General features: G+C 46.5%; 1 protein-coding gene across 3 annotated transcripts in view; it reads right to left on the reverse strand.

Annotated features, from left to right (window-relative positions):
- The window catches only part of GGT5 (gamma-glutamyltransferase 5), a 42559-nt gene that overhangs the window by 11538 nt on the left and 11246 nt on the right, over positions 1–19775 (reverse strand). For 2 of the 3 annotated variants that reach the window (XM_038372948.2, XM_038372946.2), the window contains exons 2-4: positions 8970–9100; positions 5414–5503; positions 147–342 (exon numbers count right to left, since the gene is read on the reverse strand). In XM_038372948.2, coding sequence (XP_038228876.1) covers positions 147–342; positions 5414–5503; positions 8970–9018 — 335 coding nt within the window. In that variant the 5' untranslated portion in view covers positions 9019–9100. The remainder of the gene's footprint in view (positions 1–146; positions 343–5413; positions 5504–8969; positions 9101–19775) is intronic. The other variant, XM_038372950.2, reaches the window with a different exon arrangement.

A 19775-nucleotide genomic window follows, 5' to 3' on the forward strand; every position in this document is an offset into this window, starting at 1 on the left:
GTTGGAATGGGGGCGGGGCAGAGGTAGGAATAGGTGGGGCAGGGGCAGGGCCTCATGGAAGGGTTGGAGTGGGGGTAGGGGCAGGAGCAGGGGTGGGGGTCGAGCACCCTATGCTGCACACCCATGTGAAATACAACTTCTCGTACCACAAGGATGACTGTTTCAAAAAGGTCTGTAACTCCAGGGAACTGAGAAATCTGCTTAGCACTTTTGGCATTCTGATTCCATGTGTAAGGAGCTTGATGGTTGGTTCAAATAGCGATTTCCATGGCAACCGCCCATACCGCCTGTGGGCTTCTTCATAGCCACGAAGCTCCCCCGGGACTGCAATCCACTGGCTCCCTGCACAAGCAGTTATGATATTACTCATTGCAGTAACCCCTCCCCTCATACATTAATCACATAATGCCTAGTCACATCCATCTGGAGACCACCACTAACAGCTATGACACGCTAAGACTAAGGGAAGCAGAATCTAGCACCAGGAATTTCCAATGGTTTCAAGGCGTGATCCACCCCCTTCAATCCCATTGACAATAGCGCGGACCACCCCCATCCCCCTTATTCCATTAGGGATGGCACAGACCACTTCCTCCTCCCTGCCCATTACTGATAACCCTCCCCCAGCCACCTGTCTCATAAGCGATAGCTCAGCAATTGCTTACATGGAAAAACAATGTCTATCGAGCAGCGGACAGAAGTCATGGAGCCAGTACCATGTGGCCAGCCAATTCACCGCAAAATGGCAACAAATGCCCTCAGATGATCAGGGACACAACCAGAGTTTTCCCAGAGTTCTTCTCCCCTGCTCTGCACCCACTCCAAACCTCTCTTCCCCGCATGCTCTCCCTGCTCTCAGCCCCCCAGCTGCTGCCTCTGCACCCAGCCCTACACACACTCCCCTCCTGCTGCCCCACACCCAGCTCTGACCTCTCCCACTCTGCACTCAGTCCCAGAGGCCTCCTTGCCCCACAACCAGCCCTGAGGCTGTCAGGTTGAAGAACACCACCTCCACCAGGCATTTCTGGGAGCCCCAGACCACATCCTCCTCCTGCATCTCCACTTCCCAGTAAGCTCCAAACGCCTGGATCCAATTCTCCCACCCTCCTTGGCACTGGGGGTTCCTGGTGCCCCTGCTCCTTTTCTCCCTGGGGGTGGAGAGAGGAGCGGTCAGGCTAAAGTTCCAGCTCCAATCAGGGGCCAAGATGGGGCCTGGGACCTCTGGACCCTCCCCCTCTTTGTGCCCCGGCAGACCATCACTACAGGCTATGTCATAAATATAAAGGGAAGGGTAAACACCTTTAAAATCCCTCCTGGCCAGAGGAAAAATCCTTTCACCTGTAAAGGGTTAAGAAGCTAGGATAACCTTGCTGGCTCCAGACCAAAATGACCAGTGAGGAGACAAGATACTTTCAAAGCTGGAAGGGGAAAGAAACAAAAGTTTTTTCTGTCTGTGTGATGCTTTTGCCAGGAACAGAAAAGGAATGGAGTCTTAGAACTTAGTAAGTAATCTAGTAGAACTTAGTAAGTAATCTAGCTGTGGAGCATGTATGGGGTCTTCTCCACATGCACCCCTGTACAGAGGCCAGTCACATTCACAGCCTGGATGCTGACCTGATCCCTGAAGGGATGGAGCAGGAGCTGTGATGATTAGTGGAAAGGGTGATGTAAATATTGCGACAAAGCTCTGTCCTTGCCTCCATGGGTCCTGCGTTTCCTGGCAGATTTCACTTGCCTTAGAGGCTCACTGTGACCCTCCACCTAACCCTTCTTTCTCTACAGACAAGGGTCACAGTCTACTGAGCCATTTTCATCATAAGCCGGTGGGGAGAAGTTATCCTCCCTTGCACAGTCTCTGTTGTCTCCCAGTCTCAGTGATCAAACAGGTGTCCCAATCAACCTAGCATTCTCCCTGCCTTCTGGAAAGTTCTTAATTGGCCCCAGGTGTCTTAATTGACCTGGAGCAGCTTCCATTTCACTTAACCAGGTACCAGGGATTTGTTTAGCCTGGAGCTAATATAGCTATCTCCCACTTCTTTTCTATAGCCATCTGGCCTTGCCCAGTCACAATACCTAGATAGGGAAATAGAGACTGCACCCTCTTCAAGGAACCTATTCACCCGCACAATGCCTCTTGGATCTCCTGTTGGGACAGCTGAGCTCTGTTCCTTAGAAACAATAATGGCTTTAATTTTTCTGTTCCTCTGCTTATCAGTCTGCAAAAGAGGAACTCGAATACCTCCTTTCCTGGAGTGTCCTGAGGCTTAATTCACTAGTGCCTGTAATGTGCTCTGAGACCCTTGAATGAAAGGTTCTAGGGAACGAGAAGCATTTGCGCAAAAGCAGCAAGGGTAGATTTCTTGATCTCTTCCTAAACAAAAGTATCTGCAGCCCAAGTTGAAGAAGCTGCTTTTCTATTTGATAGTAATAACAGCATGTGTATTCTCTTTACAGAGCAGGGTGGGGATGAGACAGAAAAGGTAGTTTCCTGGTTATGGGTTTGTACTGGAACTCAGGAAACCTGGATTCAATTCCTGTCTCTGCCACAGATGCCCTGAAGGATCATGGGCAAGACACTCAGGGCTTGGTTTTTCAGAGGGTCTGAGCACTCACTGACTTTAATTGTTCTCAGTGGGAGCTGCTGGGTGCTGAGCACTAGGAAAATGCAGTCCTACTTTGAAGATTACATATAAAAGGCACCTCCTTACTTAGCCGGTCTGCCCTGTGTGTGGTCAGTCGCCTCTGCCAACTTTAGTGACAAAACTAATTTTTTAAAATGATTTTTACTGCTGCAGAGTCAACACAGCTACGAGACAGAGTGCTGGACTCTAGTCCTTGTGCATCAACACCACTGCTTGCTAAGTTCAGTCATAGTAAGATCTGTGCAAACCCATATCGAGGGAGAAGGAGGAGTTAAGCCCAGGAGTGTGGCGCTGGCAGAGGGTGTCAGAGGGCAAAACCCAGCACAGGCAGGGGAAGAGGGGGGTAGCAGTTACCTCAGAGGGATTGACACCAGTGTTTGCAAGGGACTTTTTTATTTCCCCCTCTCACACAGACAACACCTCTCAGTATGGGTTTACCAGGGCTGGGTTCTTAAAGGCACAGGCACCCCAACGCCTAGTCAATGCAGCTCCTCTTTGTCTGATCTAACCTTCTGAGGCTATGTCTACACTACAAAGTTCAAAGCACTGCCGCGAGTGCCAATGCTCCTGGTAATCCACCGCGACGAGGGGATTAGCTCCGACCACTGGGTGCCAAGCCTGTCCACTAATTTTATATGTATCCCATACATCAGTGGTTCCCAAACTTTAACAGCCTGCAAACGCCTTTCACTAAATTGTGAAATCTCACAAACCCCCTCCTAAAAATGAATATTTCCAGGGATTTAAGTTTAAATTTCCTCTGCACTCTGCAATCCGTGAGGCTCCTGCTGCTGGACCCCGTTGACTGCCCTGGTCAACTGAGCTACACTGATCTCAGGCTGCCAGCCCCAACTGCCCAGCCCCGCTCTTCCTGCGGCTCGGGTTGCCAACTCCGCGTGGAGCGCTGGGGTTCGGGCTGCCGGCTCCCCTGCTGATGGGGGCAGGGCTCGGGCTGCCAGCCCCAACTGCCCTGCCCTGCTCTCCCTGGGGCTCGGGCTGTCTGCCGTGCAACCAGGTCCCACCCGCTGCCTCCAATGCCCAGGATCCTCTGGCTGCCATTAGTGAAATTTTTTTGGCGAAACCCAGTTTGTGAATCACTGCCATACATAAACATATACAAAATGTGTACACCTTTTTTCCTAAACCCATTAACCTGCCTGGCCCTCCTCACTGTCTGCCATCTCACACAGAATCATGGAGCTTGCATGGCTCTGCACGGCTCCTTCACTATTTGCAGATCAGCAAACATACATGTGGGGTGTGACATTATACCCACATTCTTTATGAAAATATGCTTATGATATGGATATGACATAGCTAATATATACTTTATGCAAGATGGCTGATGTGGGGTAGCTTCATCACATTGCAGTGTTACAGGTAGCACATCCCTATAGTTCGCAGTTTCGTACACATGTATGTGTGTGTGAAAATGTTATCTGTAGGACCGTGCTACCTGCAGCAACGACAGGTCCTACTTTGCTAAAAAAAGGTATTTCAAGAAGTCTCACATGTAAAAGCAATCTGATAGCTTTCTTTAACAGTGTAACAAGCCTACAAGTGGTAGATGTGGTATATCTTGCCTTTAGTAAGGCTTTTGATACTGTCTCCCATGACCTTCTCATAAACAAACTATGGAAATGAAACCCAGATGGAGCTAAAATAAGATGGGCATAACGAGTGGGGTCACCAGGGATCAGTTCTGGATATGTTTCTATTCAAAATCTTAATGACTGAGATAATGGCATATAGAGTACACTTATAAAGTTTGTGAAAATTTAAGGTCTAGAAAACATGACCTATGAGGGAAGATTGAAACATGATAACAGTTTTCAAGTATGTACAAATAAAGTAGCATCTTTTTACAAAAGCTGTTTCTTACAATCTATACGTACCACTAACTGCTACAGATAGCACATTTCTACACGTAGCAATTTCACATACACTATAGTGCAAAAAACTGCTATCTATAGGCATTTGCCAGCAGACAGGATCCCAGGCATGGACAGCCCTGGGTGCAGGGCCAGCATCCTGGGTGCAGGGCCAGTAGTCAGGATGCTGGGTGTGCTGGGATGCAGCAGCAGAGATCCCTGGATGCGGGGCCAGCAGCGAGGATCCCCAGGCGCGGGCCCGACAGTGGGGATCCCTAGGCATGGAGCTGGCAATGGTGCCCCATGTAAAACGTGGGGGTGTTGCAGCACCCCCCATACTTCTAGTTCCCCAGTTAAACATTTAACTGTGTAACCAATAGAATTTTAATTGGTTACATGGTTATTGTTTTTACACATTATTTATGTCTCTGCAGCCCTAGTGAAAAACATGTGGCTATACCCAGGAGTAACTACTTTATGTGGGCGTAAGAGTCAAATCCTCTGTGCTCTTTCACTAGATGTATTCAAAAATAACCCAACTCTGGGCCAACACTGATATTAGGAAAAAGTTTAGAACTGCGGTACATGGGGACTGACACCAGACCAACCCCAGAAGGTTTCCTTGAGGTTCAGGTTACCTTCCTCTTCCAAGGACACTTTTTCCCTTCTCGTCCCACAGATTAGGTGGGTTCAAATGCTTTACCCAGCTCTGTTCTGCTTAGTACTCAGTATTCAGCAGGAAATAATGAAGAAGAGTGACCCTCCAGAGACAATGGACTTCCCATAATACAGTGAAGTAGCGAGGTCTGCTATCCTCTCCGCAAATGCTAGGCAGCGGCCCCCTTTCTGCTTACTGCACCAAGCTGTCTGAAAGGAAAACAGTCCAATTCCAGTCCTTACCTATTTGGAGAAAGCCTGTACATTGATTTAACAAGTCTTGTTTGATATTTTCTGGAGCTGTTTCACGAGCATTAATCACCACGACCTCTCCTGGAAATAAGAAGGGAAAACACATAATAATCTCTTCTCAGTATGTTTCATTCATCACAGTTAGAGGAGCAGAAAGCAAAGTGCTGGAGTTTATGCTTTTTTGTGGAAACTGGTGAGGGTTGGAATCCCACTGGATCATGCACTGTGGAGTCCATGAAGTCATTCACCAAACTGGCCAAGCTCTCATGTTGTGTTTATGAACTCTGCAGCAAGGCACTTTCCTTCAGCAGAGTTTACGTCTACCTAACATTTTAAGAAAAGTACATCTCATACTGCTGGTCCCTTTGACTCTTTGTTTGATCTGAAAGCGAGATCATGATCCAGGATATACAGATGGGTTAATTCCAGCTCTATTGCTCTTAAAAACTGCTGTGGCCCTTTTATGGTACTTCAGAGGTGCAAAGAGGCACACAGTTGGCTTAACCAGTTAACGAGGAATTCTCATCTCTACATCGCTCCTGCACCTGCTGCAGGGGGTATGGTTGCAAACTGCAGTCAAGAGGCCAGTCATTGGCGTATTGCAGAGGTGGGCAGACTATGTCTCGGAGTGTCCTGCCTGGCTCTTGAGCTCCCGGCCGGGGATGCTAGCTCCTGGCCCCTCCCCTACTGTCCCCCCTCCCCTGCAGCCTCAGCTTGCCGTGCCACCAGTGCTCTGGGTGGTGGGGCTGCGAACTCCTGCCGGGCAGCATGGTGGAGTGGCTGGCTCTGGCTGGGCAGTGTGGTTGCCAGTCCTGCTGCTCTGAGCGGCAAGGTAAGGGGGCAAGGAGCGGCGGGGGCTTGGATAAGGGGCAGAGGGTCCCAGGGAGCAATCAGGGGACAGGGAGCAGCTGGATAGGCATGGGAGTCCTGGGGGGCCTGTCAGGGGTCTGGAGTGTGGATAGGGGTCGGGGCAGTCAGGGGACAGGGGGAGTTGGATAGGGGGTGGGGCCACATGGCAGCGGTTAGGGGCAGGGAGTCCTGGGAGGGGGCAGTCAGGGGATCAAGGAGCAGAGGGGGTTGGATGGGTCGGGGATTCTGAGGGGGGCAGTCAGGGGGCAGATAGGGGATGAGGGCCAGGCTGTTTGGGAAGGCACAGCCTTCCCTAGCCGGCCCTCCATACAGTTTCAGAACCCTGATGTGACCCTCAGGCCAAAAAGTTTGCCCATTCCTGGCATATTGGAACCAGCATGGAACCTTCTCCCTCAGACTCCATGGCACCTTTCCGCACAGGAGGGCACTAGACTTTGAGAAGGATGCATTTTAAAGGTTCACTGGACTATAAAAGAGGGGGGCAAAGAACCCCAACTTATCTTTCACTTTGAGAGACAAAGGACCTGAGCACCTTGGACTTTGTGGAAGATCCTGACCAAGGGGCCAGTCAGCTGTCTTGCTGGGAGGAAGCATAAGAAGCTTACCTTGAAACAAGACTGTAGCTTGGTTAAATCTTAGTCCTTAGAAAGCATTTTTCACTTTTATTTCTTACTTTATCCCTTACACCTGAGCTCACTTAAAATCCTCTTTTCATTAATAAACTTATTTTCCATCTAAACCAACCCGGTGCTGTGTTTGAATTGAAGTAATCATGAACTCTAGTTAAAGCAACAGACTGCTGAGATTTTGTCTCTTTAAAGGAGCAATGGACTGTATTACTTCCCAAATGTACTAGCAGAGGGCTGGACATTTCAGGGCAGACAGTTTGGGGGAAATTCGGGAGTAGGGGAGGCTTGGCTAATAGTAACCAAGGCTGCTGGAGACCAGGGAGTGGCTGTGGTGTAAAAAGCAGGCTGCTGGAGTTGCTGAACCAGGGTGGCTTTTATCACACAGATACTCAGTGCAGGCTTGTATGCTGGCTGGGAGCACCCAGACAGGAAGCTACAGCAGCAGAGCATTTTAAGACACTCAGAGTTATACAACAAATGGTAACGCAACCTCACACTGGTGTGGGTTGCACCCCAAAACATGACAACCATGCCCTCTCTTATTCTCCTCTGTCCATACAAGTCCCTGAAACCATCCAATACTCCATATTCATCTGCCACTATCAGAAAGACACTCCATTTTCCCAGTGCAAGCCAGAGAGCAACACAACCTTAGACATGCAGCACCATATACACGCTTACAGACTGGCTATTGATAATCCTTGTACCTGAGGCAGGCTAAGAGGCAGGGCATGTGTGTAGATTATATTATCATGCAACAATAGACCACACTACTGTAATTCATATCTGCAACAGAGAGTGCTTAAGTCCCTTTCATGTGGCAATGAATGGGATTCTCCCACCAGTAAAGGGGGAAAAAAGTGAGGTGAAAAAAGTAGACTTTAGGAGGGTGTTGGAACCACAAATGAATGTTGCATTTTGGGATTGCAGCTGGAGTACTGTCTATATCAGTATCAGTATGTGTGTGCCCACACAGCCACTGCCAGTACACTGGCAGAGGGTTACGATGTTCTGAACAGGAGAATAACTATGTCAGCAACAGTGGACTTTGGTTGGTAGGAGACAACACACCAGGTTGTGCTGAGAAAAAGGAAAGTTTTGCCAGCACAGCTTTCTAATGTAGGTCAGTCCTGCATATTTCCAGACTTTGTTACTTAGCTGGCTTGTTTATAATAAACTACAGTATTATTCTTACTGCTAATTTCTATAGGTTATGTCGGCTGGGATAAGCTAAGGCACTGTAAATACATTGAAGCAGGAACATAACGAAACTTTGAGTTCTAAAAGCCAAACAGACAAGTCTTATGTCAGGTCCTGAAAGTGGCTAGACTTGAGCATAGCTAGATTGCCAAAGGGAGTAAATTGCAAAATGAGAGGGCCTGAGTCTCCATAGTCTGTCTCTTTGTGGAGACCCTAACACCCACACAAAGTACTGTTCTGATCTGGCAGCCTTTTGCACAGGCATATGGTAAAGGACACAAGGTGCAAACTTGCCATGGAGCATTAGGTCCACGGTCTCACCAGACATGGAGAGTCACATCCATCCCTCAGCACAGTCACAACAGAGATGAATATGGCCCAGAGTATTTACACTTAGATTCTCATAACAAATGCTTCCCTTCTGATCTCAGCTGCATTGGCTGAGCATAAGGTGAGCATCAGCCCTTCAGTTAACTGGGATTCAGACCATTCCGGGTTTGCTCTAATGCCTGCCTAAAGTTCAGACATGGTTGGGTTTTTCACCTTAACTCTAACATTCCCTCACCTCCATGAGATTGCTTTTTGAATTACTGCGATATCCTACTCACACTGTTGTGAGTAAACAGATGTCTGTTTACAGCCATCGCTCTACTGTAACAGATCCCCAGTTAGGTCTGGGAATACAGTACCATTCTAATCAGGGAGCGCAGCTTTAACTGAAAAATGTTTTGCCTGAGCTTCCAGGACATTGGCTCGTGCAAGGCCACTGAATGAATATGCTGGTGAATAGACTCTAAAGGAGGAGTATGCAAATGCTATGGGAGAATTACCTGAGAAGGGAACCATACCTGTGGTTGCATTATAGATGGTAAAGATGACACCTCCTCCCAGACCCATACTCTGGGGGTTCAAAACTGAAGTGCAGAGCAGAGCAGCAATAGCAGCATCTACAGCTGAACCGTTACGTTGTAGGATGTCCCTGTATGAGAAAGGAAGAGAAAATATTGTGAAAGGCCAGGCAGCACAGAACTGAGCTGGCTCATGGAAGATCCTTCCTGCTTGTAATGCAAATGATATTCAGGTGGTAAGTTGGGAGAAGTCAATAGTTACGTGGACTGAAGCAGTTGGGGTGATTTCACAAAACTGGGGGAAATGAGTAGGTGGGAAAGGAAACTGGACAGTGAAGAGAGAACCCCTGAAAAAACAGGTAGCAATTCTGTGTGAGGATCTAAAATCTGCACAAGGAAATGACACAGCTGGACCATGCCTATCAGTCAGAAGACTTATTTAGGTTAAGCTGAAGGATGAAAATAGAGAACAATCATCGGAAATTTCTACGGCTTTTTAAGCCACAGTAACAAGGCAGATCAGGAAATGATCATACAAAGAGGAGGAAAACCAGAAGCCCCCCCCAGGACAGCACAGCACACTCTATAATGCAGAGACGAAGTCTTCACAAATGTCTTAAGTAACGTAAGTGATTTGTGGCTAGTTCAACTGCACTACGTTTCCAGCTTCAATTCAAACGACAATTAGACGAGGCACCATTTGGTCATTGTGGGGGGAAAGGGAGAAGTATGAGTTACAGGTGGATGGGAAACAAGCCCTTGAATCTGAACACCAACTCTGTGGAAACTCAGGGCTGGATTCTTTGCTCACTAACAGCAGTGTAACCCCACTGGTTTAAGTGAAGCTACTCCAGACTTATACCAGAGTGAACGAGCTCGGGCAGGGCACTGGATCCCAATCTAGGCTTCATTTCAAGCTCCTTCCAGTATGCAATCCTCACTATGGAGTGGTTACCAGTGCCTCCAAAGCAATGGCTGGAGCCACAGCTCTGTTCCAAATTGCACTGAGCTTGGAGGAAGCTCAAATCCCCACTCACTGTAGGCCAGGCATGTCCATATCTTTATTTATAACATATTCTGGGGCCCTCTGACCATCTTCCCAACACTAATGAATTTAGCCTCCCAACACCCCTGGCACATACGGACGTATTCTTCCCACTATACAGATAGGGGAACTGAGGCACAGAGAGGGATTCTGGGACCTGCCCAAGATCACACACAGAGTTTCTAGCAGAGCCAGGAACAAAACCTAGATCTCCAGTCCGGTGCCCTACCTACAAAGCCACCCCTCTTGTAGCATGAGTTTAACTCCTTATACGATGAATGATGTCGCTGCTGAATGATTATGAAAGTACCTTGCTCCCCTCAGATGAAAGGAGCTTTAGGAGTGTAGCTCAGTGGGCCAGCTTACCTCTGTTATATTCATTGCTTTGCGTTATATTCTGCTTTTTTATATTCAGCAGTAATGCAAGGAACCTACAGGCTTGTTTCTGTAAGACACTGGCTTCAGCAGTTAGCACGAGGCCTACAAACTTAGGTAACACATACGTTTTGGGGAACTGGAAGTAGAGTGTAGGGGGGAATTTTGTCCATAATGTTATCAGCTCACCACAGAACATGAATTGACACTGGCTTTTGGATGGAATATCTGACCACAAGAGTGCCCTGGCAACAAATTGACGTATATGATAATGGGGTAAAATCATAAATACACTAACTTATAGAAGGATACCTTAACACTGGTAAGGAGATGAAATGCAAATAAGGAAGAGGGGAGAAACCCCTCCTGAATATGCATTAGAGACGGGTAATGTCAGCATAACATATTATAAAAGTGACATCCCAGCCTGGGGGCAGTAGGGAGAGAGATGTAGCCCTTGGGAGGGGCCAGAATGGCCAATGGTAAAGATGAAGAAGGTGACAGTGATGAGGAAGATAATGGCTAACATTTCATGTTGTTCTGCAAGGGATGGTATGAGTATGGATGTTCAGATGTACTTTCTGTATTATCTCTATCTACCTTACTGAGTTAGAGTGTGTGTGACTTTGCTAAATGTATTAATACATTATTTATTTGTAAATATAAAAGAGTTCCTGTAGTGTGAGTGTTGCACCTGTGCACATCAAGGATCCCAACTATATAATTTTAATAATACTTGGCCTGATCTTGGGACAAGAACCTGTCAACCCTCAAAGTGATACAGTAACATAATCTACAGATCAGGCTACAGGAGTGAAACATTATTAAGATGACGTATTTGCATGGAGGCTAAGCAACAGGAACTACCCTTCTTACTACCTCACCTTCCTACAACTCCACGTTAACCTCGATTGACTCTCTTAGTGGCAGATTCAACCACCCGAGTTTTCAGTACTGTTAATCCTAAATGTTCAAAAGGCCTGAATCAGGCACCCCAAAATCATGAGATACTATTGAAAACCCTCATGATTTTTAAGCCTAACACATGTGGATGCCATTTATTTCCCTTCTGGTTTTAATGTCTTTAGGGTGCACTTAGGTTCTGTTTTCAAGCTTTTCTCTGCAACTGGGAGGGCTAGAAACTTCTTTTTTAAAACGAAAGCTGCTATTCTCACCTAACCACATGCCTCCAGAGACTTTGGCCTACCAGTGCCCATAGAGGGGCAGTGCTTGCGCCTCAGGGCTGCGGCCCCTCTCCTGGCTATATAAGGTGATGTTGCCCCAACCCTCCTCAGTCCCTTCTCACCGACCGTGGCTGGAGTTGAAGATCTGTCTGTGATTGTAGTCTTACAACCTTGCATTTACTCTAAGCCTAGTTTACTGTACATAAGTAGTTAGTCAGTAATTAGATAGCATAAGTAAATAGAAAAGGAGTACTTGTGGCACCTTAGAGACTAACAAATTTATTAGAGCATAAGCTTTCGTGAGCTACAGCTCACTTCATCGGATGCATTTCATGAGCTGTAGCTCACGAAAGCTTATGCTCTAATAAATTTGTTAGTCTCTAAGGTGCCACAAGTACTCCTTTTCTTTTTGCGAATACAGACTAACACGGCTGCTACTATGAAACCTGTCATAAGTAAATAGTGTTCCTCCCTTGATGCCCTCACCAGGCTTTAAATACTGTCCTTCGTGTGGAGAGGCGATCTCCATCAGCGACCCCCTCCACCCCACGGTGCGTGTTTTGTCTCAGTGAGCCCCATCTTAAGAGCACTGTTTGATCTGCAAATTGTTTAAAAAGCAGACTCAGGTGGCACTGGACCTTTGCCTGAAGCAACACCTGCTTCATCTGGCCATGCGGCCTGATCCATACTAAGGTCCTCTTTAGGCCAAAGATTGCCCTCAGGCTTGAAAAGTGTTGCCGTCTCTCATTCCGGGGCAGGCATCTCGCCAAAGAGACAGAGGAACTGTTCTCCATCATCGACATCAAGGAAGACGTCTCATAAGACCAATCAGGACCATTCCAGGTTGCGGGGCAACTCCTCTGCTTCCCCCAGGAAAAGTGCAGACTGGCACACGGCTGGTTCTGGAACATGGGATGGCACGGGTTCCTCTGACCCTTCCCTGGTACTGAATGGAAAGAGCAGAAACCCCGTGCCATTGACTCCGGTTCCAGCCTCTAGGCATCCATTGAGTCTGGTACTGACGAGGGAGATGCCGGTACCGGTATCATTGGCAACCCAGGCAGCCGCAGACCTTCTCTGCCTTTCAGTCCCAAACTCACCATTGGTCCAGGACTCTCCCAGGGCTGTGCCATTTATGATCCCTCTGATGGAGCGAGCCACTGAACCTATGTGTCTGTCAGCACCGCATCCAGACCCTTCCCTTGCCATGGAGGGGATGGAGCTGGCACCTGAATCAGTGAGGGGGACCACGGCACCAGGACCCGCTTCAGCCCCGCTGCATTTGACTCTGCAAGTGCTCCCATATCAGCTCTCACCACCCTCAACATTGACACATTCAGACACTCTGGTACTGATGTTTGTGTTGAGAACAACACCGCCTATGGCATCAGCACAGAATCACAGAATCGTAGGACTGGAAGGATCATCTAGTCTAGTCCCCTGCACTCAAGACAGGATTAAGTATTATCTAGACCATCCCTGACAGGTGTTTGTCCAACCTGCTCTTAAAAATCTCCAATGACAGAGATTCCACAACCTCCCTGGGCAATTTATTCCAGTGCTTAACCACCCTGACAGTTGGGAAGTTTTTTCTAGTGTCCAGCCTAAACCTCCCTTGCTGCAATTTAAGCCCATTGCTTCTTGCCCTATCCCCAGAAGTTAAGGAGACCAATTTTTCTCCCTCCTCCTTGTAACAACCTTTTATGTACTTGAAATTTATGGCACACTCATTACCATGCTTGACACCACATTGCGTTTGCTCGACCATCTGGGACTCATTTTAAACACTGCAAAGTCAACGTTGGCTCCCACACAACAAATCGAGTTCACTGGGTTCCTGTTAGATTCCGTGAGGTCGAGGGCATTCCTACCGACGACCACTTCCAAGCAACTCAGCAGCTCTGCCTCATTCTGCAGTCTCAGCCATCCATGACAGTCCACATGTGTCTAAGCCTATTGGAGCTACGTGTCTGCTTGCATGCAGGTGGCCCAGTTCACCAGGCTGCACTTTTTCCCTCTTCAGATGTGGCTCAGGATGGCTTATCTCCCTGCCCTGCGTTCTCTGGGCAGGCTGGTTTCCCAGTTCCTCCATCAATCCCGGATTCCTTGTGCTGGTGGGAGTCCCTCCACAATGTAGTGCCAAGGAGTCCCCTTCGCTCAGCCCTCTCTGACAAAGTCAGTGGTTATCAACGCTTCCCTTCTGGATTTGGGGGGCTCAGCTGAACTCATTGAGGGTGTAGGGCTTGTGGTCGGTACAGAAAACCTCCTTCCATATCAATGTGTTGGAACTTCAGGCCATCCACAATGTATGCCATGCCTTCTGGGACTGCATCAGACACTCAGTGGTTCACATACTGAGGGAAAATAGCACCGCAATGTACTATGTGAACAAGCAAGTTCCAGGTTACTCTGTCTGGAGGTGATCAACCTGTGGCAGTTTTGCATCGAGGAAGACATCACTCCAGTAGCAATCCATTTGCTGGAGGTGCAAAATCATCTTACAGACCATCTCAGCAGGGTTGTCTTCACAACATGGGGCATCTCCATGATCAACCTGTTTGTGACGAGGGAAAACAGAAAGTGTCATATATTCTGCTCCTGGGAAAGCTGCAGGCCTGGCTCCATCTCTGATGCCTTCCACTGCAGTTGGCAGTTAGCTCTTCTGTGTGCCTTTCCACCTATTCCATAGTTCATCAATACGGATGGGGCCAAGCTCATCTCATTGCTCTAGTGTTGCCGAGATAGTGCTCGTTCCCAGAGCTCCTGGCTCTGTCAGTTCAGCCTCCCATACCACTTCCTCTCCATCCTGATCTGCTCACTCAGGTTTACGGCCACACCTCCATCCTGTGCTCAGCTCCTTGAACCTTATGGTGCAATTGCTACATGTCTGAATGAAGAGGAGGAGCAGTGCTTGGCAGCTGTCCAACATGTCCTATTCAACAGCAGGAAGTCCTCCACTAGGACAGCCTACTTAGTGAGCTGGAATAAATTCTTGGTGTGGTCCTTGACCCGTGTGACCCAAATGACAGGGGCTTCCATTCGGACATCTTAGAGTATCTGCTACATCTTCAGAAATTGGGCCTTGTGCTCAGTTCCCCGAGGGTGCATTTGGCAGCAATATCTGCATTCCATCCCCCAATTTAAGGGAAGTCAGTTTTTTCCACTGCCATAGTGATGAGATTTCTGAAGGGACTTCTCCGCTTACATCATCTGGTCCAAGAACCAGTGTGGGACCTAAACATGGTCCTGGCAGCTCTGATGGGCCCTCCGTTTGAGCCCCTTGAGGCCTGCCCACTGCCCCTCCTGTCTCAGAAAACCACATTCCTGATAGCCATCACTTCAGCAAGGGTGTGTGTGAGTTGCAGGCCTTAATGGCTGAGCTGCTTTACTTTGTCCTTGGAGAGCTGAATGTAACACTGAGATCACAGTGGACTGCTGGAACAATTTTTATAGTGGGGGTGCTGAGAGCCACTGAACCAAACTGTGTAAACCCCGTATATGATGGAAACCACTTCAAACCAGGAGGTGCTGCAGCACCCCTGGTTCCAGCACCTATTGATCACACCCAAAGTTTTTATCCAAGGTGGTCTCTCGGATTCATCTGAATCAGGCGGTGTATTTACCTGTTTTTCCCAAAGCTGCACCTCTTCCCCAGGAGAGCAGCGCCTCCATAATCTGGATGTCCAGTGATGTCTAGTCTTTTATCTAGACAGGACTAAACCGATTCGTGCTTCACCTCATCTGTTCGTATCATATGCAGACAGCATGAAAGGGGGCAAGCAGTTTCAGCACAGACCATTTCTAGATGGATAACATCCTGTATCAAGGCTGTGTGTGAAATAGCTTCAGCTATGCTTCCTCAGTGGATATGGCTCACTCCACAAGAGCGCAAGTGATATCGATGGCAGTCCTCAGTGATGTTTCCATACTGGACATTTGCAGGGATGCCACGAGATCATCTATACATATGTTTATAGACCATTATGCTATTACTGTATCTTCAGGAGTGGATGCAGGCCTCGGAAGGGAAGTTCTGTGATCTCTATTGCGTAGGCTCCAAGCCCTGCGTCTAGATTGGGGTACTGCTTGTGAGTCACCTAAGTGGAATACACTTCTGCATTTATTCAAAGAAGAAACAGTTATTTACAGGAAGTGTGGTTCTTTGAGATGTGACCAACACTTCGTCCCCTCTGCACTGGAGTCTCCTCTCATGGGCTTTCAGTGCAAAGGAACTTTGGGGGGGGGTCAGGGTGGCGCCACCTCATACAGCCAGGGGAGGGCCACGGTCAGGAGGTGTGATTCACTGTCTTCTACGCATACTGCTAGGCTAGGCAAAAGTCTCCGGCTCCAGCGCATTGGGTGCACGCACACCTAAGCGGAATACATGTCTGCATCACATCTCGAAGAACCACAGTTACATTAAGCCACCATTTCTTTTGTCATTAAAGTGGGTCTGCCCCCCCCCCCGCCCCTAGTAGCCTTAGAACCAAGTAGCACATAGCTAAGGATTAGCAACAGGATGTGCTCAATATTCTCTGGATGCTACTCTCTAGGAAGAGTAAAGCCCAGTCTCCACTAGATATGGTTTCCCAGTATAGTTATATTGGTAAATCCTCTAGTATAGATGCAGTTTATACTGGCAAAAAGTGCTTTTGATGACAGAACTTAGTTCCCTGAGTGAAATAAGCTATCCCAGCAAAAGCACGTTTATGCTGTATAACTGCCCTTCCACTACGGCTTTTAACAATATAGGAATGTCACCAGCAAAAAATTCACCTCCCTAATCAATCTTACTCTACTAGAAAAAGTTTCTAGTGTAGACCTGGCCTAAGAGAAAAGGGAATTGCACTTAATCTTACCCCACTGATCATGAGCCACCTCAGCCTGTGGGGGCTTGTTTCGCAAGTACCTCTCAGAAACACATTCGTTTAGATCTGCAAGAACATTCTTTATGTAAACAGATAGCCCTTACAGTTGGGAATTTTCCATTAACATTATCTTGACTGATATACTTAAGTCATGCTAAATTACTCTGATAGCTGATCCCAACACAGCCAAAGCCAGGAGTGAAATATCAGATTACGACACTAGCCGGGGCAAGCCCGCACAAACAGCTCTGTGAAGGCATCAGTCTGTAAAATTGGGTCCCTATATGTAGCACTATTTATATTTGGTTATTTGCTCTGAAACATCCAGGATTAGCCACTACTAGAAACAGAACACTGAACTAGATGGGCCTCTGGTCTGCTCCACTGAGGTTATTCCTATGCTCCCACAGAAATCCCTGGAATATCTGCTTCAGAGACCAGGTTTCCAGCTTGGCTTTATCCCCCAAGTGGAACAAATCTGCCACTCTCCACTTGTTCCCTGAGAGGAGCTTTCATGTGAAAAAAGCAGCAGCTTTCATGTGAAAAAACCACCCAGCAGCCCTGGGGTGGTTAAAGATGTGCTAAAAGATCTGTCTCTCTTCCCTACTTCCGCCCATTATAAGAAGTTCCGTTCTCTGCTGGACAGATGTGGAGTTTTTTTCTTAGCACAGGAGGTTTTAAGGGAGTAGGGACAGGATTTTAAATATAAAAAGCCCATGACCATCATATGAGCTGCTGACCCTTCCGAGACCACAGATTCCAGCACTTGAGTTTACAGCTATATTTATAATTTATGACAATGTTTGCAATTCCTATAACCCACATTCACCATTGTCCTATGGCCCCTTGGCCAATATCTTTTTAGAGCAACACAGATAAATCACTCACACCCTCCTGAACATTTAAAATTATGTGAGAAATACCACAACCTAAAGAACCCCTAGGCCCTCTTCATTCACACACTACAGTGGTTGCTTATCTTTGCCAGACAATGAGCAGTTCTTGCATTATCCCAGGAGATACAGTGAGTGTTTACCCTTCATGGACAATTCTTTCCACCAGATCCAAACACACATGGGAATTCAGAGCCAGTGCCCTCTGCATTTTAAACACATTAGTTCAGTGTACTCCTGTGACACATGGCCAGAAAGGGTTAAGCAGCTCGCAGGCTGAATAACCCAGATTCAACCTTTAGAAACATGTTAGAAAACTATGTAAATGGTAATTAGGGCCATTTCATGCTAGATGGGCTAGAATTTTTAAATGCAATCCTGTATTGTTAGAGAATCAGAGGTGATCCTAATTGCATGTGTTTATTTATATCTTGTTAGATGTTAGCCATGTAAACAGACAGTTCCTGTCTACTACTATGGCTATTGATTCAGAGATCAAAAGGAAATATTAATATTTAGATGAAATGTGAGTGAAATAATGTCATTGTCTATATGTCTCTTTAAAGTTTGTGGTAAGCTGTATATGAACTACTTAATGGATACATTACCTTATGTTAATCCATGCAGTTAATTACTAGCGATATTTGGGAACCAGAAGGTTACATTAAAGGCCTATTTTTCACCCAGGACGGTATGGTCAAGAGGCTGTCAAAAAACTGTATAAAAACTCTTGGGACCTGATCCTTTCATCTCAGATCTGCTTGATGCTTTATGCCAGGGAAGCTTGACTGAGATCTCCAGTCTCATTTGGATCACCCTGAATATTAACATTGGACTATATAACCTATGGACTAATTCTGAAAGAACTCTTTGCAACTACAAAGCTCACCATCATATGAATGATCTCAGAACTGCACTCATGTCTGTACGCATACTGATCTTTTAACCAATACTCTCTCTCTTTTCTTTTTAAATAAATTTTAGTTTAGTTAATAAGAATTGGCTGTAAGTGTGTATTTGGGTAAGATCTGAAATATTCATTAACCTGGGAGGTAATGTGTCTGATCCTTTGGGATTGGTAGAACTTTCTTCTATGATGAATAAGATTTTCAGTAATTCTCATCATATTTGACTTGGGTGTCTGGATGGAAACCTACTGCTGGGTTGCTTTAAGGGAGCTGTGTTTTGGTGTTCTGGGTAACCAGTATGGTATTGCAGAAGTTGTTTTGAGGCTAGCTTGGTGGATCTAAGTCCTGGAATGACTACCAATTTTGAGGATTGTCTGCCCCATTCTTTTCAGTTTGCCCTAATTAAGTAATCTCAGTATGGCTCCCCTGGGACCACGGTCACAACTCTGTCAGCAAGTTGGAGTCTATAAGTCACACACATGCTCCCAAGGGCCTCAGTCTGCTGCTTAAAGCTTTTAAATTCCCAACAAAAGCAACATTTACTTAACAACAGCAACACTGTGTGATAAAAACACTATTTAATTACTACAAACACTTCTAGGGCTTTATAGAAATGCCACATATACAAAATGGTTAGACTTCAGTGTGTAGTAATGCACTCTCTCTAACACAACTTGACACAAGTTAATAAAACTCAGGCAAATTCAATGCTTTAAAATGTGATTCCAACTGAGGTCAATGGGAGGTGCCCGCAGACAGGCCTAAGAATGAAAATAAATAATAATTGTACATTAAATATTCAGACTGTTCCTGATATCAAAGACTCATCTTGTGGATCCCACTGAAGTCTGGTTAGAACTCATGCGAAGTCCACTCTTGACTCATGAAAAGTCACTACTCATGCTTATTAACTGGAATAAGTAATTCACAATCCAAGCCAATGCTGATGAATGTACTCACTAACTTGGGGTGTGACAGCAGAGGGAGAGGGGGAGCAGGTGGAATCTTGTCTGCCATTGGTTAGGCAAATGATGAGCTGTGGTTTCTGCTAAAAGCTAGTCATTTTATATGTTGCTTCATCCTTCCAACCCACCCCAAACATTTGTCTGTTGCATCGCATTCTCACATGTTATGAGCTCTCTGGGGTAGGAACGTCTTCTCTTTTCATGTCTCTACACCACGTAGCACGAGGACTGGAGGTTCTAGGTGCTACAATAATACAAATAATAATAATGTTGTCAGGAAGCGATTCCTTTTAACAATCTGCAAGAGAATCATGCATCTTCCTGTCAAAGTAGAGCATGTTTTAATTTTTAATCAATTGTTTTGTTAACACACATTAGCCATGTTATGAAACCTACACTAGATGACCATGAAAATATGCAGTGTTTAATGACCCCTAAGTGCTTTACGTACTCTTTTTACTGACTGATGAAAACATATGTAATAGTGACTTTACCCATTCCGAAAATGCAACCATCTCTGTGATCAAGTACAGCATCTGTCCAAAAGCACATAGCACTTCTTACTATT

Source organism: Dermochelys coriacea, chromosome 15 (genome assembly GCF_009764565.3).
Source record: "Dermochelys coriacea isolate rDerCor1 chromosome 15, rDerCor1.pri.v4, whole genome shotgun sequence".
Taxonomy (NCBI): Eukaryota; Metazoa; Chordata; order Testudines; family Dermochelyidae; genus Dermochelys; species Dermochelys coriacea.